Genomic DNA, 26,359 nt, shown 5'->3' with positions numbered 1-26,359 from the left:
ACTTTTGAAAGGAACATACAACTTTAAAGATTACGGATTTATTTTTTTTTTAACTTGAGGTTTCAAATTCTTTGCAAAATGTTGCACGTCTCCGGGTTCCCATCTTCAGAAATGTGGTTTACGCCAAATGAATAGCCCATTTTGTGTAAAACTACATAATACATGTGTATTTGAACACAAGATGCTGCACGCCACACCCGGTTTACACGCAGCTGGATCAAAACTTTCACACGCCCACGAGAACAAGTCGAGAACCCCGTGGCCAAGAGCTGAGCCAGTGAATTGTGGCGTGTCGAACTCTGGGTCAGAGTTTAGTTTGATGTGTGGATTTGGAAAGCTGCTCGGCGTTGCGCTAGCCGCTGGACGCCAATGCTTCCCGAGGCCCGCAGTCGTAACATCTTTATTACTTCTGCTCCTCAGAGGAAGTTTCTCCAGCAGCGGCTGGGCGTTGTATACACGAAGCACAGATAGTATATCAGGTGTCCAACGTCAAACTCCCTGTTCTTGGAGCTGCATGAGAATATCTGTGATCCATTAGTGGCCCCCAAATCCTGACTCTGCACAGCTTTGTCATGTGGCTTTGTTGCGTTTTTTTTTTGTATTGCAGCCATGACAGATTCTGTCTGATTATTACAACTTAAACAAAATGAGCCATATGGAGTTACATAGTCATATTTTGTACTTTAATGAAAAACATGACAGTAAAAACTGTATTTGTTTCTTAAACGTATATAAACTTCAACTTCATGACAGAGCAGAGGTGACTTTTGCACAAATGGCATCCTTGATCAGCTCCTCCATTTAATATTTTTTCTTATTTTTCACAAAGTAAAAAAAAAAGAAAAGAAAAAAAAGAAAAGTTTTCTTTAAAATCTACAATCACCTCAAAATAACTGACTCCAGGTTTGAATTGTGAATATAGCAGTTTTCATTATTGTCTAAAGTGGGTTTTATGTAAAAACAAACAGCATCAACTTCTTTTGTCATTTCACAAAAAGAAGTAAACCTAAAACTGTGTTTAAGATGATCTCTGATCTGTGCAAAAATAATTCTCTGAAGGATTTACAGCTCTAGGCTTTTTAGATTTTGAACAAGAGGTGCTAAAAATAGTGCAAAAAGAGGAATTCAACACAGGATCAAAATCCATAAATCAGATCCTGGATTTTACCAGACATGTAAGCAACAATAGATAATTTATATGGGTACAGTGGGCAATTTTCTTTTCTTTGGCACTCTTTGGTCGCCCTCAGATTAAATGACAACCTGGGTGGTGAGCCATGATCACCCCATCAAAAAAAAAAAAAAAGAAACAGATGGGTGCTTTCAGATTTTACAGAATTGACATTAAAATCTTTTATTCAAATACTCTAAATGTGCTTTGTAAAGATAAATTGACAAATGTATTCCTCAGACTTGTGTTTTACCATTCTGTAGCCTGAAAGGACCTTAAAAGAATGTGCAGACATTAACACTGCAAAGCGAGTGAACAAGCAAAGTCGTTTTTCTCGAAGCAACTGAAAACCTCTTCAACTCTTACTGCTTCTGAACTGGCTTTTGTTCTCCTAGTGCCACTGCGAGGCTCCATTAGATTACAGCGAGCCTCGTCCAAACCTTTCCTTTCACCACGGCGACCAACCTCAACGTGATAGTGTAGCACTTCATCGCCCGTCTCAAACGACTGTGCTAATCACTGCAGTCCCCTTCTAGACAGCCCTTTATTTAACAACAGTGGTGTTTCCCTGCTGAGGCAGGTACTGTGGTGAGAAAGGGGAAAGGCCAGGAGAAAGAGAGGGTAAGAAAAAGAAAAGGAAACAATAGTAAAGGATCAGGTGAGGAGGTGGAGCTGGCAGGGTTGCAGCTCAGAAAACTGGTCCAGACCAGTGTCAGAATAAGTTAGAAATGCTCAATGCAACATTGTGGGTTTGACCTTTTTGTTACAGCTTTATGAATATTTCAGGGGACCCACATCTTTACTGCAGCTCAACAGCGCCCCCTGGTGACAAGATGAGCACATGTACCTCAAATTCTCCCTCGAGTTTAAAAATGACAATATATTAACACTGAACTCCTTCACCATTTTGACAAAAAAAAAGTATGAAGAACTCCTTCGAAAAATAACTTAAAAATATATTACATTCAACAAAAAAAAGAAGCCTAGGTAAAAGATTCATTCGATCTTTAAAATGTAAAGTAAGGCTGTTTTACCTGTGGATACAAAAGTAATGCATAATTACAACAAAAAATGAACTTCCGGACACAAACCCTCTGCCATATTTGTAAATGCAAAAGTCTTGGTTTCTCTGTCTCATAAAGCAAAAACACTAGTCATTTCAGTAAACATAAAAGATACAGAAGGTGCGATATAAAATCTTTCCCTCGAAGGGTGAAAATATCTACTTGTGCTCGTCCAGCTCTTTGGTAAGTTGTAGGTTTAAAATGTGCAAGTAGCCAAAAAAGAGTTCCTTAGTTTTTGGCTTGTTCTGAATGGCAGTGTTTGTTACAAACATTACTTGGTCCTTTTGAAAGTGTCCCCAAACAGGATAAAAAAAATTTCCTGAGATATTTTTTTTTTTCCTTCTTATAAACAAGCCCCTGAAAACTAACACTAGATGCGATTTAATCACAGATGGCGGAAGGGGAAGTGTTAGTGGGACTCCCTGGGACAGTTTATAATCAGATCTGAAAAGCAAGTAGAACCACTTTTGGTAACTACAGCCAGCTTTGTTTCTAAGGTGCAGCGCAAAAGAACCCTTGGAGTTACTTATGTTCCACTGGACTAAAGCTCTCAGATAGACCGTCGTCTAAGGAGCCATACGACTGTTGAGGTCTGGGTTCCTTTGTGGTGATGGCCGGTGATTGGGTATCGAGCACTCTTGGAAGGTAAACCTGCAGATGTGCAGATAAGGACAGAGGGTTAGCATTTATGGCATCTTCCATAATCTGAAAGCACAGAGTAACAAACTTTGATCTCCGCAGAAGAAAGCATAGTCTAAATGAGAGCACAGATGTCGTCTTTAACTTGCATGATTGACAATTTCGTCCGTATTTATAACAGAAACGTACCTCAAAGTGTTTTAGAAATGGCTGCAATTAAATATATACTACTAAATTTTGATAAAATTTGCACACTTGTTTCGCTTTCTGAAAGCTAAAGTTTGAAAATAAATAGATGGAAGCTGTTTTATTGAGAGTCTGGAAATAAAAACTAAATTTAGGTGAGGAAAAAAAAACAGCAGCAGAGAATAGTTCATTTTGAGACTCTAAACTCATATTCAGGTTTAATTCAGTTTTAAAGGCGTGAACAGAATGTAGAACTAGTTCTGGTTTAGGGTGAACTGGTCAATGGTGACTATTACTTATGGTTATTCAGTTAGAACAAAAATCTATATTAAGAAATAATTGTTTAAACCAAATTAAAATAACTACAATTTTTTGTACCCCTAAAAATTCAAATAAAATGTATATAACCAAAAGTTTTTTCCCCCACCCCCAAGTTGAAACTTCACATCTTTAAAATGATCAGAAAGTTGATAATCTTATCAGCACTAACCCATAACTTCCTGCCAGCCTTTGGTATAAATATAACTTGACACATAGAGCCATTATATTTAGTCCGTCTTCAAAATAGGGAAGACAAGATGTCATACTATTTAGGTCCAGAAATTACTACAAGCAGTAGTTATTTGCCTGAAAGTTGCACATATGAACAGTCAATTAGAAAGCTTAACAGTTTTTTTTTCTTGCTGCCATGCAAACTGAGGCTGAAGCTTTAAGGCTCACTGTTAAAGAACTGCAAAATGTTTTGCATGCAAGGTTTCCATACATTCTAGCCAAAAATGTGGTAAATCTGCTCATTTGAACTTTGGTACAGTCTTCCATGTGTGTATTCTACCTTAAGTCTCCTTGTTTGTTGTACTGTCTCCAAACAGAAATATTTCAGACATGATGGTAATGATTTCTTAGTTAATAACAAACACCAGAAAACATGACCAATAAAGGTTCAGCAAACAAACAGCGAGGTTAACTTCAGGTCAGCATGGAACCTTTTCTCGACATGTATGATCTTTGTTGACAGTGGAACTTGTTATTTTGAAAGAACAGGCCCAAGTACACCACCTTAGTACTTTCTTCCACTCCCTCTACTGTATCCTGGTCCTCCTCTTTCACCTGAAAAAGAAAAACAAACAAGTTGAATGCTCAGCGTGAAGGATGACGTCACGGCAACGGTGCGCTCACACGCAGAGGTGGGGGAAGACTCACCGTATAGTTATGAGGACTGAGGTACTTGAAGTGGCCGAAGCAGGTGAAGCCCAAACAGATGAAGACAGTGAAACACAGGACAACTAAGGTGAACAGGGACGTAGCCGTTTGGAAACCTGAAAGACAGTACAGGATGAAACATCGACCCTCAAGAACACAAAACAAGCAGGGTAAAAAAAACAAAAACAAAAACAGGTAAATCATGACGTAGTACCGACTTATTTGCCTCAGACAGGTGTGTTTGTTGCTTTCAGCTGCTTGAAGCAGACAATCCTTTGATTAATCTTAACAGTAACTTTTATAATAGCAAAATATCTGCCTGCAAACATATGTGACACTGGCAGTAAATCATTAATTAATTATTGCAGATAGTTCTTCTGAGCAAAAGAGGAGGATATCACAATAAATTACAGAGTGTAATTTTCCTTCCAGCTAGACAGGTGAGCTGTCAAAACGAGACATTTTTAATAAAGTCAAATGATATGTTGCACAACACAGAGGTATGCATGAAAACTCATTTCAACTGTCTGAACGTTTTTCCTTTATTGTAGTAATTGGGATTTCCTGATCTTCAAAATAAGAAGTATGCTCTCCTCTCCAAGGCACGTTAAAGGCAATATTTTTATGAAGAAGTCAAAATATAAACCTTCAATAATTTGAGATTTTTACAACCTTGAACTTTGAGTTTTGAGGTTCAGTTGGCGCCTTAGGGACTTTTAACACAAGCTGTTCATTCCCGATTGTTATCCAACAAACTAAAAACCTCAAATACGCTCAGACTGCCGCTACACTGAACCGGCTTTTCACACTTAAGAGACATGCAGTTCTGGAACACAATGTTTGATCTGCAAGGGAGCAAGCAGATTACATACTGTTTACATATCTTTAACATTGCTTACACTTCACAGGGAGGATTGCTTATTGTGACCTTTGACTGCAGGGGGACATATTATCAGAGCTTCGTTTTTCTCATTTCAGGATTTCACCTTAAAATATCAGCACTTCAGCAGAATCGTCGACATGACTTCAGTGTAAAGACACTCGCCTTTTAAGGTTTAAAGAGCACTAAATCACAAAATGTACCGACTGCTCAAAATGAATGTCATCAACATGTCCAACTTTTAAATCTTTCTTTAAGTGTAGAGTGCCTTGCAAAAATATTCACAGAAATCTCAAAAGATACTTTTTTTTTTAAATCTGAAAACTGACTAAGTCTCTTAACTCTGAGACATCAAAATAAAAATCTAACCATATCAGAATCCCAATTTATTAGCAAATGGACTCTAAAGGTTGGTTAGAGTACAGTAAATGACCCTATGTAAACGCCTAAAAGTAGAGCATTCATAAAAGAAGCAGCCAAGAGGCCCATTGTAACTCTGTGGACCTGTTCAGATCCATAGATTAGGCGGGAGAATTAAACAATTAGTCATGAACTCAACAAATGTGGTTGAAAAAGAAAGACGATAATGTTGAAATCAAATCTGAAGAAGTCTCAATTGCAGATTGCCAAAAGTAATTGAAGGGTATGAAGGCGTTTTAGATGTCAAATTTGACCAAAATGGAACTTTTTGCACAATATGTAAAATGTTGTGTTGCAGGAAAACTAACTTCAAGTCTTAACAGACAATCCCTAGTGTGAAACATTGTGGTGGTAGTATTATGCTGTGGGAAAGCTTCCCTGCTGCAGGGGCTGAAAAATCTGTTAAAGATGATGGAAATGTGGATGTAGCTAAATGTTGGACAAAACTGGAAGAAAATCTTTTAAAAGATGCATTAAGTAACTGAGATGGAAGCTGATCTTCCAGCTGAACAATGACACTTAATATACAACCTGAGCTACAATTTAATGGTTTAGATCAAAGAGTATTTATTTGTTAAAGTGGCCCAATCAAAGTCCAAGCTGAAAACCTACAATAAATCCGTGGAAAGACTTGAAAACTGATGTCAACAGATGCTCTCCATCCAATCTGACTGAGCCCAAGTTATTTGATAAGAACAATGGGCAACATTTCAGTCTGTAAATGTACAAAGTAGGTGGAGACGTATCTCAACTGTAATTAGAGCAAACCTTTGTTCTATTGACTCAGTAGTGCTCAATACCGATACAAATGTATGCCTCACTTTCCAGGTCTAGAACTGCCAAAAAAAAAAAAAAAACATCTTTTCCTTCAATTTTGTAAATAAAATCCTAATAAAATACATTGAATTTTGTGGGTACATTAAATGTTAAGCCACTTATTTCTAACCTGCTCTCAGGACGGAGAAGAAGTAGAGCCATATGAGGCAGATGATTGGTGCTGCCAAGGCTTGGTCAACAGCTCCGAGGTGGACACTGCGGTCGAGGCGAGTCGGAAGGTACGCAAAGAACAAGTTGTGTCTGTCCACCAGGTGCTTGAGCAGCATGTAAAGGAGACCTAATCGAATCAAACATAAAGTCACATATTACCAAAACGCTCATGTTACTTGGCAACAATCAGAGATTAAGCATAAAATGGGATTCTGATTATTTACCAAATGGCACAATGATGGGGCAAATGATGCTGTAAGCCATAATGACCGTAAACACACACAAATTCCAGCCGTACATGGCTCCGTATTCAAACTCATACGCTTGGTGCTGTGAAGAAAGAAAAAAAAACAACATTAAAGTTAACTTCTAAATGAAGCAGTACGTATATTCATATAAAATAGATAACATTTCTAGTACAACAAAAACCCTAGAATGTGAAATAACAACCCTTATTAAAGACACTTTTGTCAAAGTTTTGCTACAATTAAAGATATTTATTGTTTTACTTATTTTGAGACAAACAGAGGACAAATGCATATTATATTCCTTACTGGGTAAAAAAGGAATGAAAAGAAATGCATGTACATATACACAAATATTCAAAAATGTGTTTACATTATGGACAAGAAATTGTCCAGTTCATTTTTATAAAATATTACTGTATTTACACATAAGCAGGAAAACAATTTGACTTGAAAATGAGAGGGGAAAAGATTAACTTATTTACTCCTACTCCCTATTCATACATAAACCATGTGGTTGTCACTGTAATCTGAGATTTAAGTTGTTAATTTCTAGTTCCGTAGAACTTATCTACATTCTACAGAACTGAAACCAGTTACATACAGCACATAAAATATGCAATATGTTATGATATAAATAAAATATACTATACATTGTGATACCTATACACAATATGCTGATTTACATACGCATGTGTACAAGAATAGCTAATAAAATATGAGAAAAAGCATAAAATGTCATTACCTGTTTGACGTATTTTCTTTCTGCAGCAGAGCGAGCAAGTATCAAACGTACGGTGTAAAGCAGTAACCCTGGCAACCGCAATAACTCCATCCCAGAGCCCACCAGGGCGGCCGCGATCACGTAGTTCACGAAAAACGCTCCTTGATCCGGTAAAAACACGCACCTGGAGGATTTAAAAAAAAAATAGAAAAAAAAAAATCAACACCTATGAATACCATCTTGTGGGACAGCAGAACAAAACTGGAAACATTTATCCAGACAATGATTGCTTGCGTCAGACAAAGCAACAAATAATTCCACGTTTCTTAATCCTAATTAAAGAATATAACTGAATTAAATTTAGAGAACCAATGAGAAAAAAAAAAATACTCACTCAAATCTTGTTTTCCCGTCATTTAGAAACGCTTTATCAAACAGCCAACGGAAAAACCACGCAAGACTACAAGGACAAAAACAAACAAAGTTACTTGAAATAATAAAAAAACTTCACTTGGAAGGTGGCATTCTGCTTGATCCGGATTACCTGGTGAGTCCTAGCGAGGGAAGAATAAGTACCATGAAGAGCAGGAAGAAGTACAACTTTCGCATCATGCTCAGCTGCTCACTGGACCTGCGATGACAGAAAAATAAAAATATGTACTTGCCATAAAAACCTGTTCAATGCATTCATTACCACAGTGTAATGTGTTCGTCATACATGCTCCAGTGTGCCTCTCCCAGAGTAGAGAAGTACACTATTGTAGGCAACAATGCAGAAAACGACCAAAGCAGAAGAGTCGGGAAGAACTGGCTGATGATGGGGCTCTAGATGGAGAAAAAAGCAACATAAAGATTAACTGTCCCTCCCAAAACAAAACCATGACAGCTTCATGTTCTTTGAGTCATCAGAACTCACATTAAGGTTGTATATTGGACTAGTCACGTTGAACTTATCTATGACGTTAATGATGATGGTGGGAGTCGTCAGAAAGGTGAGCAGGATAAACAGGGAGAGGTTTATTCCCAGCCAGCGGATGAACCAGCAGAAACCGCGCACTGAAAGGTTCTCCCTGGTGGTCATGGAAAGCAAAACAGAGAAATTGCACTAAGAAAATAAAAACCATCAGAGGTTGTTGTGTGAAAGCAAGATATGAGCAAGATTAAAAAAGATAAAACTAAATGTTCAAAACGACTAAATATGTTGTAAATGTATGCATTTATTAAACCCCACCCTGTTGTTTTCGTCTTATTATTATTATTTTATTTTTTACAATGAATAATATAGTAAATAAACACAATTTAAAGGGAACATAGAAATAGTTTTAACACACTGTTGGGATGTACAGGAAGCACCCAGTGTGTGCTGTGTTGATGTTTCTCATCTTACCAGTAAACACTTTTGGGATGTGGAGCGAAGCTGACCCGCCACTTGTTCACATTCAGATCTCTGCTGACAGACGAAGGCTGAGGCTCCCTCCCACAGCAGCAGCCTGGCCATTCACACTTGATGGCATTGAAGTCTTTTAGGATGCTACAGTGAATTACACAGCAGTTAGTGATGCACAGTATCATTAACCAGTACCACCCTGCTGGTGGCACACAGTTTTACCTTAAAACCATATATTTGAGATTTGCAATACCAGAAAAAGTTATGTTAGCTCCAAATGACTGCTACTAAATACTACTGTAATTAGGCACATTTGTGCATATGAAAGGATCATTGTACCATTATTTCATAAACACATCTTGACAGAAATATTTCCATTGAAAGCTCCACAAATGCAGTATAGTTCTGTAAAGGTTTTTAACTCTGATCAGTCATTCTGTGAAGGCTTGCAGTGTTAACCCAACTCTGATCCTTGAGGCTCTCTGCCCTGAATGTTTTAGATGCTTTCCTGATATAACACACTTGATTCAGGTGACTGCAGTTCAGCAAAAAACTGTTAATCAGCCATCAATAGCAATCAGGTGTGCTGAAGCAGGGAAACATCTAACACATGCAGGGTAGCGTGCCTTGAAAACGAGGGTTGGAAAAACACCCGACGAGTCATTGATGGAGAATATTAAATAAGGGTTAGTTTAAGACATAATGTCTCGAGCTATGAACGTCTCACAAAGCGCTGTTCATCCACTGAAAATATTAAGTATGGCAACACAGCAAAAGTACTAAGAAATCATGGTCCACCTAAACTGGCAGGTGCAGAGAATCTGTTGCTAAGACATGTCATAGTTATAAACTGCAAGGGAAAAAAAGCAAATATTGAAAGAAAACTATTATAGCTCTCACTTCTCCCATTTTAATTTAGTCACAAGTCTATTATGTGACTAAGTCTATTATGTTCTTTATGTCCCCTTCTTCCACAGGGGACATAAAGAACCTGTGGAAGAAGGATGACTGGATGAGATCAAAAATCATGCTGTAGGATGTATTTCTATAGCAGTGAAAAGGAAGCTGGTCAGAATTAATGGAAAGAGAAGTAGAGCTAAAACCAATCCTGGAAGAAAACAGCTGAAAGAAGTTCAGACTCAGATGGAAGTTTACTAGTAGTATAATGTACTTAAACATACAGCCAGAGCTTCAGTGATGTACAATGATGTGAATATGTTCATGTTAAAACATATTCACATTTTAAAATGGCCCAGTCAAAGTACGGCTCTTAGTATAATTGAGAATATTTGGAAAAGCTTGAAAAGTAGCTGTTCACAGACGCACATATTAAATATTGTCTGTTGGCAGATGTACAACGCTGGTAGAAACATACTCTAAAAGACTTGCAGCTTAATTGTACTGAGAGGTTGGTCTAGTCAAAGTATTGATAAGTACAAATGTACACCATGTTTTTCATGCTGTATAAACCATGCTTATGTTATGCGCTGCTTCTAAATCTCAAACTGATTTGAAGTTTGTGGTTGTAGCAGATCACAGAACCTTTTCATACTAACTGGTATGAACAAGTTAGATATTGCAAACATTGACTGAAGAACGGTTACTCACTGCTTTGCCATAGCCTCATTCTGCAATGTGACAAAAGCGACACCCAGAGGCTTCCGTGGCACTTCTTCTGCATGTCGTCTCATTTCCTCCAGCAGCAGCTTTTCTTTATGTCTGTAATATTCTATGGCATCAACCTGAGAGAAAATACACAAAGTTCAAGTAAAACAATGTTTCCTTTTATTTAACTTTTCCCCTTTTAGCCACAATATTTAGGTTTTGCTTCTTTTTTTTTAACCGATTTTCTTTCTATAGATCTCTTAAAATACAAATGACCTTGGAATCCCAGATATCAGATTAGTATTCCGATCAATGCATTTTAAAATTATCACTATGAGAGGCTCTGATGAAATATCACATTTGTGATTTGTCATCAGCTACACTTCCGAGTGTTGCCAAAAGATTTGCAACTTTTTGGTTTGTTTATGTCCGTCTTTCCCTTAACAATCTAAGTAGTTTTCACCCTTTATATATACATATATTATATTTATATTATATACATATAAAGGGTGCTTTATATATATATTTGTGATCCATGCTTTTTATTCAACATAAATATGTAAATGAATATTTATGTAACATGAAATAACTACATTGTTTATTAATACAAAATAAACAAAAATGACAAACGGATACAAGTGTGAATGACTCACCAGAAAATGCTGAGTAGTTATGCTCAGACTAGCATAAAACTTAGGATATTTTATTTATTTCGAACATGATATAAGTATAAGACCACTCACATGAACAAAGAATGCAAGTCACACAGCTGCTACATTGTACTATATCTCATATGTTGCTGAAATCTTAGAAACCAATGTCCCCAACCTCTGAAATCTACTTCTTTAAATGCAAAATCAGACAATGTGTGAGATGTAAACTGTCTGTGAGGAAAACAGTGTGGTGCCTATGAAAGCTATACAGGCAAAAAACTATTTTAAAGTGTGAATGAGTGTGTAATATCAGTAAAAACCTTGTCCTGACACCTGCCTGCATTCTCCCTGAAACACATGTCTTTTTCTCAGCAAGTTGTAATCTCTCCTTACCTGATCAGTCCCTGTATCATCATCCCTGCTGCTGGCCTGTGGTCTAATGTCTCCTCCCTGACTTTGCTCTTTCTATTGTGACAATGAAGATTTCTTCAAAATATGTAGAATGCAACAGTGAGCAAACTTCTGCACAGAAAGGATTGGGTTCATTCATGGCATCAATTAAATGGTAAGGAATGGAAAACAGGCAGAGGGGGGTAGAGAAGTCAGAAGTGTACTCAAGTAAGAATAGGGTTACTTCAACACATTTTCAAATGTGTTGAAGTAAAACATTTTGAAAATGTCCAGGGTCTGGATAAATGCAGAAAAAAATATATTTTTTTCTACTTTCCTTTGCATTATACTTCCTTAGTGATGAAGTATAATGTGTTATTTAACTGTAATTTAAAACTGCATTGTTTTTAAAGAGGCATGCCTGGACTGAGGTTTAGGTCTTGGGATACTGCCTGATCTAGCAGCAGTTTGATCGCTGCTGTGGATGAAGAAAACTCTGACATAAAGAACGCCTTGATTAAAGGATTAATCTCACCTTTTCACAGCCAGAGCAGCAGCAGAAGTGGCCACATACACGAGGGGTGATCAGCTCTCGCACTCCTGTTTTGTCCAGGATACGCTCGTAATACTGCAGGTTTGTCCCAGCTCGAACTCTGAGTGGGAATAACAAAAAACATAAACACAGACAAAGGGTGCTCACCTAAAAGTAAAGCTAAACTAGCATTCATGCTTAACTACTTTGCATGAAGACTGTGTTTGAAATATATTTAATTTCTTCTAAACAGAGCCACTCCCTTTTGACCGATGATGTTTAAGCACGTAGTTGCATCTCTAGCAGTCACAGAGCAGTAAATGTTAATATTCCACTCATGATGGACATAATAACTTGTCCTTTGGACAAAATAAACTGTGTTGCATTAGAATGCAAGTTCCCGAGGTTTACTTCAAACGATGAGAATACCGTGGAGACATGACGACATCTTTCAGCCTTCATTTCAAATGTATTAATAAATAAAATTACAGTCTAGAGTATTAAAAGTACAGAAAAGAAAATCAGCTACCTCTAAGATCTTACCTTTCCTTATCAAGGTACATGAGTTTGGCCACGTTGTACCCCAATGTCACTGCACACACCTGGCAAGAAGGATATGCCTCCCTGAGGACAAATACAACAGCAGATGAGCAACGCAATAGATCCTAACTAGTGATATGATTGCTTCAAAACAAAAAGTCAAGTCAAAGTCATTTTACGTACGTGAAGTGAGTTTTTACTTGCTCATCTGTTGCTCTTTTAGGTATCGAACACACAAACAGGGTGTTTCTGGCCTACAGAAAATGAGATGAAAGGTATATTATATATATATATATATATATACATATATAAAAATATATCAATTGCTTTGTGCAACTATTAAATAGACTCACTCTTTCTCTGCGCATGCCTTTCATTTTGGATGTGTGTAATCGCAGCATCACTACCGTCAGGGACAGGTAGATAACCGCAAACACAGTATGAAGCCATAAGAAGTTGTTTCTGGTGTAACAAATGGTAGGTACCATTAAGATTTATGACAGCAGCACTGCATGCTAATTACCAGAGGTCATAAATCTTTAAATCATACTTACCGAATGGAAAGATTTCCAATAGTTGTCCTTCCAAAACTATGGGGATCATCTCCTAGAAGAATGAAGTCATAGTATTATTTTGTCAAGCAACAGAGACTCTATACAAATATTTTGAGCGTGTGAACATCTTCGCCCAGTTATAAAAGAACATTTTGTATTTTCCCCTTATGCCGTGCATTTTATTTATTTCCTGACATTATTTTGTGTTGCCAACTATTTAGTTTTACTGGAAATATTGAAAATCGCCCATATTGCTGTGGATGTGGTTGGGACATGTTCTCGGCCCCAGATTTATTTTCTGTTCGCTTTTAGGATTGATGTTGTGTTGTGGTGTATCTTACATACACCACAACACTGGCTTTTGTTATTTTATGCCTTTTGCATTGGGCTTTAAAGCAAACCTAGTTTCCTTTTGTATCCAGTCAAACTTAAAGTTTATTTCTCTTTGTGGTTAAACATTTTCTGAACTTACAAGAGAAGATTAGAATATATAATCATGAAACTGTTCAAACCTCACTTATAATTTACTTGTATATTACTTTCTGGAGCTCATATTACATTTACATGTTGTTATGAAACCATGTAAGCAAACAGACTTTTATCAAATTTGACAGATTATGATCACTGATCAAAACAAAAATGCTAAAAGCAGCCTTCTGCAGGCGGCTATTACTTCTTGGATACAAAAGCCAATTTTCTTAAATAAAAAGAGCAAAAGTAAGCTACTGAAAATTGTCTCAAATTATTCATCGTTATGAACTGAACCATTACTGACGGCTCGTTTCCGTGTTTTTAAAGGTTAAAGAAAACAACAACAAAGGAACAAGATTACTTCTGTACATGTGATTGTGTTTTATTGCTTCCTGTTTTTCTGTTCTGCTTAGTTGTAGTAAGTCTGTTAGTGTTCAGCATTACTGAACACTTGAGAAGATGCTGAACTCTAACTTTTAAGAAATGGAGTCTTTGTCAGATGGGGTGCAATACTTGGTGTTAAACCTACTGAAAAGGTTTCCAGACATATTCACAGGCAGAATGATTGCCAGGGAGGTGACAGTGATGATCACTAGCAGGATGATCAAATGTCGCTGGAAGGAGAGGTAGTGAACAGCATCCATGCCACATTTCTCTTTAATTTTTTCCTCACTGAAACACAAACACAAGATAATCAGCAACATGCAATAAAACACGTTAAAGTTAAATAAAGACAGAAGAAAATGAAGAAAGCTCAATAAGACTCACTCCATTCTGACAATGAATGGCAGCCAAGAGCAGAATCCCTGTACAGGAGCAGAAATACTGTATTACAAAGAATACTAAATACGGCAGCATTTTGAGATAGAATTTTTTTTTATGATGTTGCATACCGACTCATAATCAGGGTCCTCAGTGGTGGATGGCATTCGTCCATAACGACGATGTTTTGATTCATTAAACCTGTCACACAAAAGTTTCCTGGTAAAAATGCTTTTTTATCCTAAAACCACAATTTATTTTAATCTAGACTTTTAGATTCTTGTCAGTATATTTGCCAAACCATCTCGTTTTAACAACAGAAAAAAAAAAAAAAAAGCATGCCAAGGTATTAACCAACCCTTCATTGTCCGCGACCAGAGCTAAACGACCGTAGTCCCAGAACTTCTTTCTGATAAATGAGAAGACTAGCAGCAGAAACTGTTGGTATCAAAACAAGAGCAAATTTAGGATGAGTATGACTTCCATGTAGAAAACAAGACAAAGAGACATCAACTCATTTGTAAGAACAAAAAGAAATATGTACTGAGTTTACTGAATGGTGTTATACAGAGCAAGTCCTGATGTCATAAGCCTTTCAATGCTAAAAGCAATTTTGGTTACATAAGAGGCAGGTCGACAGAAACATACAATGAAAACGCAGAAGTTAAGCAGCAGGACAACTGGCACTCCTCCAAAGTCGAGTCCTGAGAGAACAGTCTGGTTGGAGCTGAAGCAGCTTAAATGAGGTGTAGAATTAGAGATCACCATAGGCAACAAAGCAGACATCACTGGAGTGAGGCGAGGCCTGGAGAATCTGTAGAGAATCACAGAAACACACTTTCAAACATAACCTGACCACGTCCAATAAGGCAGAGAATCAGGAAAACTGTATACCAACCAAATTAACTAAAAAAAATAATTATATTTTAATACCGTGGTGCAGTATATCTTTCTTTAAACACTTTAGGAAGTTACTAACTAATTAATAAAATATATGTCACTGTCAGTGCAACAATCAACTTTGTGCATAAAAACATAGTTAATAAATGTTTGGCAATATTGAGCAACTTGATAAACTGTTTTGTGTTTGCCATTACTTGGCATGTTTCATAGCAGTGAATCTTTTAATATGGCTTTTGCTTGCAATGAAAGCTACCTTCCAACCTTACCACCTGTAGATATTCTCATTTTTGGTCATTTCATTTTGGCCAGTCATTATCCCTGTATTTTACAAAAGAGATGAATCACAAATTCATCTCTACATCTATAAAACATAATATTCTTATGGTTTAAAGTAAGACCTGAAGTGACCACAGCGTTTCCTCTGGCTGTGGTTAAGCTGGCTGAAACTAGGCTCAGTTCCCCTTGCTCTCATAGCAAAGACAAATTAAACCATTTGGAAATACTTCCACTAGTGGAAAAACCCATCATGGTGTTGAAACTAAAGGAGCACCACCCATTACTCCTATTTTGCAATTAGTTGGTAAGCTACGTCTCTGTAAGCAACTAACTACAGGCTCTAGAAGAGCAAATAGAAACACTTAGCTGAGACCAACTTGTTACTCCAGACCAACTTGTTACCCCCTATGGTAACAATAGGGGGTAGAATTGCAAAAATAGTAGAATATTGATTTTGAAAACGGCAAGCAATTTTAGCAGGCCTTCAAAACGCTCTCCAATAAAATAGTCAATATAGGGAATACATAACATAACAGTCCAGATCCATGTTGTTTTCTTTCTAAGCAGTAGCCATGGTATGCATTTTTGTTTGCATTACATTTTGTTAGTGCCGATTTATTTTTGTTTATTTTGTTTTTTCCTCCCCTACCCTGGTCCCCAAGGTGCACTAACCTGCATGTTTGAGATGATTCCCTGCTTTAACACACCTCATTCAGAAGACTGCAAATCATCCATCAATTGAAGTCAGGTGTGCTGAAGCAGTGAAACATCCAAAACATAGATATATGGCAGATACCAGATGCATTTGATGTCTGGTTTGTGGGCAGCGTCTGTTTATTTTTGACACAAATGATGTGCAACATCAATTACGACCGCGGTTTATAAGAGAGTACAGCTTTAGAGCCCAAAGGAGCTTTTGTATGAAGAAAGAGATGAGATACTGTCAGTGACAGAGCAGTTCTGTGTACTCAAAGCCAGTTTAATTGTACTGGTTCTCCAAGTAATCAAACCACAGACACACGCCCTTTCCTGTTAAAATAGACGAAGTCATGAAGAAACAAACAGGACTTGAGAAGCATGACAAAGCTAACTGTTCTCGTCTACCGCAAATAATCAATTTAAAAATCTTCATATAGCTGTGTGACGTGTCTCAAACTGTCTCAGCATAAACAGGAATAGCGTAAGTCAAGCAGCTGTTCGGTAGTTTGTTGTTTTGGGTTTTTTTTAACCTTGACCAAACACAGCTGAACACACGTTTTAAGTTGTAATTTATTAACACTAACCAGACTAATAACCGCTTAAAATATTAAGCGCTTTAATAAATTAATTTAGAAAAACAGGTACGGAAGTTACCCAGAAACTTTGCGCCACACAAGAATGCACTTACCTTCACAAACCGTCTGAAGTTAATTTAGGACCACAGCCGCTGATGTAACGTGAATTCCTTATCTGCAAGTGGCTGGGTGAGTGACAGACAAATCTCGCAAACAATCTTGTCCCTTACAAACTCTGAAAGTATATTTCCTCGTACTGTACATAACCAAAAGTATGCGGGACTTCTTCTCCTTCACTTCTCCGCACATGCGCAGAAGCAGGAACTTCCTAACGCATGTCTCGTGCTCAGTAGATAATCAGCCCTCGAGCCGCTCCCTTCAGGTAGAAAACTTAAAAAGCTGGTTGCACAAATTACACTTTTTATTGTGACAACGGCAGTTTAGAAAGTTTTTAAAGGACGATATCGAACCGAACAAACAATAAAAGCAGCTAAACACCGGAGCATGTAGGTGTGTGTTGATGTTTTTATGTGTAGGAATATATGGAACACAGTGATATTCAAACATGGATTGAATATCACTAAAACATATATATATACATATATATATATATATATATATATATATATATATATATATATATATATATATAGAGAGAGAGAGAGAGAGAGAGAGAGAGAGAGAGAGAGAGAGAGAGAGAGAGAGAGAGAGAGAGAGAGAGAGAGAGAGAGAGAGTCTCCAGACAAAATTACAAAGTCAAATTTCTTGATATAAAATGCATTTTATAACAACTGAAGGTAACATAGTCACTTGATTCTACTATAAAATGGCATCATGTGCCAGGAAAATCATACCGCCCCATTAAACATTATTTGCCACCATGGTGAATGGAGGTTTCTATTTGCAGTGCACAGAGTGTGTTGTGTGTTTGAATCGGCAGGGTAAATAAGCAATAGAAACTGGCTTGGTTCTGTTTGGGCAATGTATCAAGGCATAAAGGGCAGAAAGCAATTTTAGTGATATTAAAAACCACCTCTAAACATCACTATAGCCTAAATAAATGTCCAAAGAGATTATTTAAACTTAGGCTATGTATTACAATTCAACAAGCCAAGTCAGTAAGTTTAAACATTACAACAATATCTTATCAGGCTATACCTTTGGTGCATATTGATTGTTCCTTTAAGTGGTTCAATTCCTTATGCTTTTTTCTGCCACTAGCTGTTAGAAATTCTGGAAAAATGATTCAGCTGAATCTCATGTGGTTCCCAAGAAAAGCTTTTGCATGTCCTACATGCCTGAAAAAAAAAAATTATATATATATTAAAGAGGTGTGCAGATCGACCGGCAAACGATCAAAATCGCCCGATTTCCGTGAAAAAGTGTATGATCGGTGATCGCCGATCACGGTCTCTTGTTGCCGATCACACAAACCGATCACCTGCTTCTCATTTCCCAGTCTGCCTGTGCAGCTGGTCTCCTCTTTCCTTCACTCTGCGCAAACGCGCAGCAACAAATCCTAAGCGATGTCGTGTGGAACTGTAACGCACTGAGTGAATGGGGAAGTTTGCGTGTTGCGGCGGAAAATTGAAGCATGTCAAAATGCATCAACACGACGAATCTAATATGGCATAAAAACAATGCCATACTTGACGGAGTTTGGCTACATCGAGGTTTACTGCAGTAAAAAAGACATACGGAGCGATCAGACAGCAGGTATAGCAGCGCACAGCTACAAACACTCACCCGGATTAGCATGACGGTCAGAAAGCTAAACAAATAACCTGCAAAATTATTTAAGTCATCGAGCTGCGGTGTAAGACTCTGGTTCTGCTCTCGCTGTTGAACCGCTGCTATGCTACAGGTAGTAATGTTTCACAGACGGAGCTTCGCTTCTGCTCCACCTGGTAGTGACTCTCACCGAACCTCTGTTTAAAGCTGCAGCATCTAACTTTAAAAAAATTAATTTTACATACGTATTAAAACTTTCGCTGTCCTAACATGAGACAAATAATCTCTGAAAAAATAATCAATCTCCTCCCTGTTCTGCTTAATTACTCCGTTCAGTCAGAAACAGCCACTCAGAACTAGCAGTAATCAGCTAGCCGCCATGCTAACAGGAAGTTTTCATTCAGTAACTCTGGATTGTTTATTGTAATGGATCCTGTATTTGCCTTTGAATGTAAAGTTTTATACTTGAATTTTTTGGCAATGTTGAGAGGTTTTATTTTGACTCCTTGCATTATTTAGCCTCTTCAGAGCCTTCAGATGTTTTCAGTCTGTTAAAGATGGTATTATCAATAGCAGTACAATTTGCACAATGCCTGATTTGTTTTTTTCTTGGAAAAAGTTATTAAAAATAAGTTTTTGTCTAAATTAAGGTGAATTCATGGTTCCTTTTTCCACATAATGTAACCGGTAGTGCTTATGATTAAAAAAATAATAATTATGTGATCGGTATCGGTGATCGGCCCTCATGGGTGATTGGAATCGGAATCGGCAGGAGAAACCTGATTGGCACATCTCTAATATATATAACTCTCCAACATGTCAGAAACAAGTAAGGCTAACTTAAAAATAACACTTTAGTGGTAAAGGAAAAAAAATAGCTTTTTCCTTTAGGTTTATATGAAATTTTGTTGAAACCTTTGGAGAATCGCTTAGTCTTCCTGTCTTGCAAGTGATATAGTCCATATAGTTTATGCTGCATGAAGTGAATTAGAAGAATAATTGTAAAATAGTACACATCTTTCTACTCTAGTTAAATTTGCTTTACCACCAAACAAAGGTTAACAAATGTAAAGAATGCTTTGATAGTAACAAGGGAGGGAACTAGCACTTCTACTACATTCCACATCCGTCACAGAGTTATAACAACACCTCTGATGACAGAAAGGCTAAAAATAGTTTTAAGATTGTATTTACCTTACAGGAAGTTTGAAGCTTCACTCTCTTGCAGACACTCCAGCGAGACGCACAAACCTGAAACTTCGGATCCTGCACTGGGGTTTAAGAAATGTTTTAAGGAGGAAAAACTTCACCAAACATAGAAAAGATGGAGCAATTTTTCAGGTTTTGGTTCTTTTTGGCAATTTTTTCATTGCAAGTTTTCTGTAGTGAAGCCTTACAAGAGGCCAAGTCTCCAGGGGACATTATAATTGGAGGATTGTTCCCAATACATGAAAGTGTTGATGATAATGGACTCTGTAACAGGTATTTCTTTATTTCTCTAAAGCAATGTGGTTGGCCTTTGGCATGTGTAAATAGCGTGTTTTAATTTATTTACCAGGTTCAGTGTTGCTCGGCTGGCCCAGTCTCTGATGATGGTGCGTGCAATAGAGGAGATAAACCAGAGTGGAGAACTTGGTAACATCACTCTGGGATATCACATAGTGGACTCCTGCGGTGATATTACCACAGCGTTGAGAAACACTCTGCCCTTCATGAAAATAAATGGTGAGCACTCTCAAGACATAATTCGTATAAAAACAAGCTGTCTTTCTAATATTAGGCCGTGATTTTAACCTGATGGGTCAACAAAGCAAATTGCATAATGTTTTCTGTTAATACTTTTGATAGAATACTAGAGATATGGCGCCTGAATTTATATGTTGCATTTGTCAATGACCTTCCGCTTATCCGAGAGGTAGCGGATGCAGGAACAAAACCCAGACACCCTCTTTCCAGTGACAGCACATTGTGGGAAATATTTAGTCCCTCCAGCAAGATCTGGGTCTCTCCCGGGGTCTTCTTCCAGTTGAATGTGCCCTAAAAATCCAAAGCCTGCACCCACCAGCCATACGTCAGTCAGTTTTATCTGATGCATTATTCTTACGGTTAAGATTCATATGTCTAGACTAGACCACAGCTGGAGTTTGGAATGTGGACGGGTCAGAAAATAAAGAGCTTTGCTTTTTGGCTCAGCTCTTTCTTCACCGCAGCACCTCACGGTACTGCAGAGGATGATCCAATTTGTCTGCTCATATGCTAACATTATGACAAGAACAAGATACATGAACTCCTCCCCATTTTGCAGTTGAAACTCACCTTCTGTTCGTATGTTTTCTACAATCACAACACAGATCGCGAACAACACCTCACCCCACCAGTGATGGCCGTCATAGGAGATTACTACTCAGAAATATCTGTAGCAGTCACAAGACAACTCAACTTGGAGAAAATCCCTGAGGTATGATAAAAATGGAAAAAAAATACATCTTAATTCATGCATTTATGATATATTTAACTTAATGATCAAATGTAATGAATAAATAAAAAATAAATATCCTCTTTGCTTAGTCAGACAGCAACTGATCTTTCATAGTTCTGTTAAAAAGTGTACGATTCCCTCAAATTTCTTCTGTTTTAGCTTTTATTGCCATGAAGCGGCTAAAAGAGAAAAAAAGACAAAGTGGGCAAAATATAATCTATGGCAGAGTTCTCAGATGAAAATCACTGCGTACAAAAAAATTATACACACCCATATTTGCCAGAAAACATGTCGATGTTCCACAAGACCTTTGAGAAAATTTTCTGTGGACTGATGAGGTTGAAACTCGAATTTTGTTGAAGTGAAAACCATTCTGACAGTCAAATATTGTGGTCAGAATGAGCAATGGTCTGAGGCTTTAGCAAATACTTCTTCACATTACTCTACCTCTGTAAAGGAAAAGGTATTTTGCTTTCAAATTGCCATAGTTTGACGCTGAAATTATTATTATTATTATTATTATTATTATTATTATTATTATTATTATTATTATTATTGGTGTTGCTGTTCTAATATGAGATTTGTGATATTTGTACAGATCAGTTATGGTTCTACATCTGGATTATTAAGTGATAAAACTCGCTTCCCAAGCTTTCTGAGGACTGTACCAGAGGACGATCACCAGGCAAAAGCCGTCATTGAAATTCTCAAGGATCACAACTGGAACTGGGTTGGAATTGTGGCAACCGACGGTGAATATGGCCGCTATGCAGTAGAACGTCTCCGGCATCATGCTGAGCGTCATGACATCTGCTTTGCATACATTAAATTCTTGCCAGAGTTTCTTGTTGACAATAACCTCAAGGACAGCATCAACGAAGCGGTCAAAAGCATCACTGAAAATACTAATGTCTCAGTTATCGTCTCCTTCACCAAACCCAACCACATGATGTATATCTTTGACAATGTTCTGAAGCATCACAGTGGTAGAAACAAAGTTTGGATAGCCAGCGACACCTGGTCACAGTCAGTTAATTGTCTGGACACGACAAGGTGGAACTTGAAAGACGTCGGGACAATTTTTGGCATAACCCTAAAATCTGGAAACACATCCAGGTTTGAACAGTTTCTCAGGAATCTTGATAATCGCCCCGATCTGTACCAGAACAACTCGTTTTTGAGCGACTTTTTAAATGGGACTGTCAGTGGCTCGAATACATCACTCGATACAAAGATCACTCAGTTAATCAACATGATATATCCGTATGCTGTGTTCAGTATCGAGTTGGCAGTCAAAGCAATTGCTGAGGCTGTTAAAGACCTGTGCATCAACCAGGAGTGCGATATTGCCACGTTACAACCTGAAAAGGTACGCACGTAAACACACACACACATAATACAACAGCACACAATACTAAATGACAATAAAATAGTGCTTTGTGTATTTCTAACCCCTAAATTCTTACACATTTTGTCACATTAGAAGTTGAAACTAATGTTTTTACAGGGAGTTTTGTCCAAGTGAGATGGAGGGCTACATGGTTTTCAAATGCTTTTGGAAATGAAACTTAAAAAGTATGACATGCATTTTTATTATGCCCACTTGGCATACATTTATTTAATCAGCATTTCATATCTGGAGACTTTGACTGGGTCTTTGTAGAACATGAATATTCTTTAACCTGAACTGTTCCATTTTACCTCCACCTGTACATCTAGGAATATTATTCCATTAAGTCTTTTGTAACCTCAAATAAGTTTTCAGTCTTCATTGCTTTGTCGTTTCAGTTCAGAGATGTTTTGAAAACAGCAAATTTCTACTTGGATGGGAAAAAATATTCATTTGATAAAAAAAGCAATCTCAACTCGGGGTATGACATTGTCCTGTGGCGATACAACTCTCCAAACACTCTGGACATGAACTATGAAGTTGGTCATTATCACATTGAACAGGGCAGCATTACTTTTATTAGATCGGAAATCAGCAATTTATATCATCAGACTGTAAGTATTTTCATTCTTTAATTAGTTAGTTTGTCTTATTAATATGAAATATTGCCAATAAACTGTATGGAGTAGCAGTACTCTTGGCTTTTCTCATCAGTAACTATTTGAACAACGTTGTACAACATCTCTGCTTTACAGTGTTAAATCACTAAATACAGGAAACATTAAACTTTCACAGCTCCTTTTTATCAGCCTAATAAAGTCACTCAAGTGACATTTTGTTAACATAAATAAGTTTCTCTTTGAATTACAGCAAAATGAAACGTCTGGGTTACGGAAATTATATGCTAAATAAATAAATGTTAATGAATAATACTGTAAATAACATCAGTACAAATAAGCAATATTTGGAATATAACATTATGATCATTTTTGTCAAGGAGTTATGATTTACTAAATTTTTCCAGTAAATTGGTTTGGCTAGAACTGTATGAATGTGTAGAATTTGCTTGCTGAAGAAAACTACTTTCTCTTTGTAGAAAAAAGTGAGATCGAGGTGCTCAACGTGTTATCCTGGCGAGTGGAAGGTCCGAAAGGCTGGACAGCCAGTTTGTTGCTACGAATGCAAAAAGTGTCCCGTGAACTATTACTCGGCCGACAAAGGTTTGGATTATGCGACATTTAGATTTCTGCAAAGTTCAACAACATTTTAAATAATATTTAAGAACTGATTTTGTGGGAATATCAGTCTACTAAATCAAAACTAGAACATTTTAATGACCATTTACTCTCTAATTGCAGATGCTTCGCTTTGTTTGGCATGTGAAAACACCACTCACTACTCTTTCGAGGGCAGCCAAAACTGCACCAAGAAAAGAATCGACTACTTGGAGTGGGACGATGTCTATCATATTGTGCTTCTGGCTTTTGCTGCACTCGGAGTTCTGCTCACCCTTGTGGTTGCCGTCATCTTCCTCGCCCGCTGGAATACGCCAGTCGTACGCTCATCTGTTGGCCCCATCGCCATCCTCCTCCTCCTCTCGCTTCTGAGTACATTTGGGAGTGTGGTTTTCTTTGGCGGTCAACCCAAGGACTGGCAGTGCCAAACACGACAGGTGTTGTTTGGTTTGAGTTTTACATTATCCGTCTCCTGCATCTTGGTAAGGTCATTTAGGATCATCATGGCCTTTGAATTTGACCCTGTAACACAAGGCATCCTGGAGAAGCTCTACAAGCCTTATCTTATTATTCCATTGTGCATGGCAGGTCAGGTGCTGATCTGCACAGTGTGGCTGGCCTATAGGCCTCCGGTGTTTCAGGAGGATTCTAAATCATTTGTCAAGCTACTTCTCTTGAAATGTCACGAGAATTTATTCCCTGCGTTTGGGGCCATGCTAGCCTACATTGGCTTCTTAGCAATCATCTGCTTCATTCTGGCTTTCAAAGGTAGAAAGTTGCCTGAATGCTACAATGAATCCAAGTTCATCACCTTTTCTATGCTGATTTATATCATAACCTGGATCATCTTTGGTCCAGTTTATATGAATGTCACAGGCAAGTACAATTCTGCGATTGAAATGGCCGTTATCCTCATCTCAGCTTACAGCGTCCTGTTTTGCCTGTTCTTCACAAAATGCTACATCATCTTGTTCAAAGCAGAAGAAAACACGGTGAATGTGTTTCGTAATACCGTGAGGAACTTTTCAATGGGAAAAGACAGGAATCTGGACAAAAACTATCCCAGTGGAATCCAAAATTCAGCTCTATCAATGGAGTCGCTGTCAAGCCCAGAGCCTTTACACCCTGTAGCTGAGCGGCACGAGTCCATAAACTCTGTTGTGAAACCATTCTTTCAGTCCCCCGTCTTAGATAAACAGCCACCCTTGCTGCAGGATGAAGCACAATAAAACCAGTTGCAGCAGTATATATTTGGCCGCAGAAATTATTCTTAGATTGTTATATATAATTATATAAAACGCAATATATACAGCAAGTCAAATTTGAGCTATAAGATAATAGAATTTGCTCAACATTCATAATCCAAAGACAGAAAAATATTGTTGGTATTTTTATGGCATGTAATCTAATTTGATAAATCCTCCCTCTAGTTTAATTTCTACAAGCGATTAAAATGACTTGATCAAATTGCTAACAAATAGTACGTGTTTTTAGTAACTGTTGGGCCTAATTGTACGAAGGTAAAAATAATTACGGCGTCATACTCACTCCAATAATAAATTGAGTTAAGCTAGCCTAATAGATCAATGGCCTGCTGGTTTTATCACTGACCTATTTAGAATATTCTGTTTATAAAAGCAAAATTTATGATGCTGTGATCAAAAAGAAAAAAAAGCACAAAGCACTTATTACTCGTAGAATGAACTTCCTGTTTACCTCTGTATATTTTCCGTATCTTGTTTTCTCACATTGGTCTCCTGTATGTTTTTAGCCATTTTCCAGTCCGAAATGGTGCAACTGAGTCATGATGCCATTTTCTTTCCACTCACTTTTCTGTTCTGCCTACATGTTTTCTATGGGACTGAGATCACAGCTTGGTGATGGGTAGTCCAAAATATTCACTTTGTTGTCCTCAAGTTAATTTGGGATTACATTATGTCATCTCTATACCCTGGAATTTAGCAAATTGAAATAATTTTGGTTACTCTGACTGACGTATATATTTTGATTTAATGTCTGTCAAAAAAATGATTATTCTGTATTTATCTGATAAACATACGTTCTTCTTTTCTTGTTGTTTTTGTGCTGATCTAAGTTTGAAAAGGATGAATCCAGCTGATAAGTTGCAGTGTACTCAAAAAGCCTATTTCTGTTTGTTTTTAGTAGTATTTTTTTTGTTTTGTTTTGTTTTTTATTTTTTGGGGGGGGCTAATTATTTAACTTTCCAACATATAAATTATGCCTACCAGACGTGTGGTGAAATGTATGCTGATAAATTACGAAATAAGTTATAAAAATGTGAAGAGGTGTATTTAAGAATAAAACATATTTTTCCATGATTGAATCATGACCTCCTTTTGTACTCTGAGTCAGAGTGACACTCTATATACCTTGGCATGAAATGTTGCTATCCGTAGAGGAATGAGATGCATAGATCTTTAAATTATGTTTAAAGTTTATTTCAAACACAATCTTATAACAAATTACAAAAACATAATGTAGTGTATTAGCTAGTCAAGCAGGTTTTCTGAGTTCAGTTTCTTGTTCCTATCTGGGCTTCCCTGTCTGAAAATAAAGTAAGGAGAATTGTTTTCCTTTTCATCTGCAGCTTTACACATTTTCCTCCAGCTCAGGTAAATCTGCTGGAAAGGATTCACGAAG

General features: G+C 37.4%; 2 protein-coding genes across 4 annotated transcripts; one reads left to right on the top strand and one right to left on the bottom strand.

The window, feature by feature from the left end:
* Window positions 1-661: 661 nt before the first annotated feature.
* Window positions 662-17,194, bottom strand: tmem63a (transmembrane protein 63A). 3 transcript variants are annotated; one of them, XM_088001828.1, is made up of 24 exons: window positions 16,977-17,194; window positions 15,059-15,224; window positions 14,769-14,848; window positions 14,542-14,611; window positions 14,417-14,454; window positions 14,178-14,320; window positions 13,178-13,229; window positions 12,977-13,085; window positions 12,807-12,877; window positions 12,627-12,707; window positions 12,087-12,204; window positions 11,555-11,626; window positions 10,512-10,645; window positions 8,904-9,047; window positions 8,433-8,586; window positions 8,235-8,341; window positions 8,061-8,147; window positions 7,911-7,976; window positions 7,538-7,700; window positions 6,772-6,877; window positions 6,507-6,674; window positions 4,261-4,376; window positions 4,117-4,167; window positions 662-2,886 (listed from the first exon to the last, which is right to left on the bottom strand). In XM_088001828.1, exons 2-24 carry the CDS (start codon window positions 15,194-15,196, stop codon window positions 2,758-2,760), a joined length of 2,397 nt encoding a protein of 798 aa, XP_087857954.1. In that variant the 5' UTR covers window positions 15,197-15,224; window positions 16,977-17,194; the 3' UTR covers window positions 662-2,757. The 3 variants fall into 3 exon arrangements, with proteins under 3 accessions (XP_087857954.1, XP_087857955.1, XP_014862835.2); XM_088001829.1 differs by lacking the exon at window positions 16,977-17,194 and adding an exon at window positions 16,262-16,941; XM_015007349.2 differs by lacking the exon at window positions 11,555-11,626 and having other exon boundaries at window positions 16,977-17,193.
* Window positions 17,195-19,806: 2,612 nt separating this feature from the next.
* On the top strand, window positions 19,807-26,037 carry LOC106930038 (G protein-coupled receptor family C group 6 member A). The gene is made up of 7 exons (XM_015007348.2): window positions 19,807-20,076; window positions 20,153-20,319; window positions 20,946-21,052; window positions 21,672-22,442; window positions 22,862-23,077; window positions 23,560-23,683; window positions 23,822-26,037. Exons 1-7 carry the CDS (start codon window positions 19,919-19,921, stop codon window positions 24,925-24,927), a joined length of 2,649 nt encoding a protein of 882 aa, XP_014862834.2. The 5' UTR covers window positions 19,807-19,918; the 3' UTR covers window positions 24,928-26,037.
* Window positions 26,038-26,359: the final 322 nt, after the last annotated feature.

Source organism: Poecilia mexicana, unplaced genomic scaffold (assembly GCF_051168715.1).
Source record: "Poecilia mexicana isolate PSO_F unplaced genomic scaffold, ASM5116871v1 scaffold_21, whole genome shotgun sequence".
Lineage (NCBI taxonomy): Eukaryota > Metazoa > Chordata > Actinopteri > Cyprinodontiformes > Poeciliidae > Poecilia > Poecilia mexicana.
Note: the sequence above shows the minus strand (reverse complement) of the source record. Positions and strands in the feature narration are given on the sequence as shown.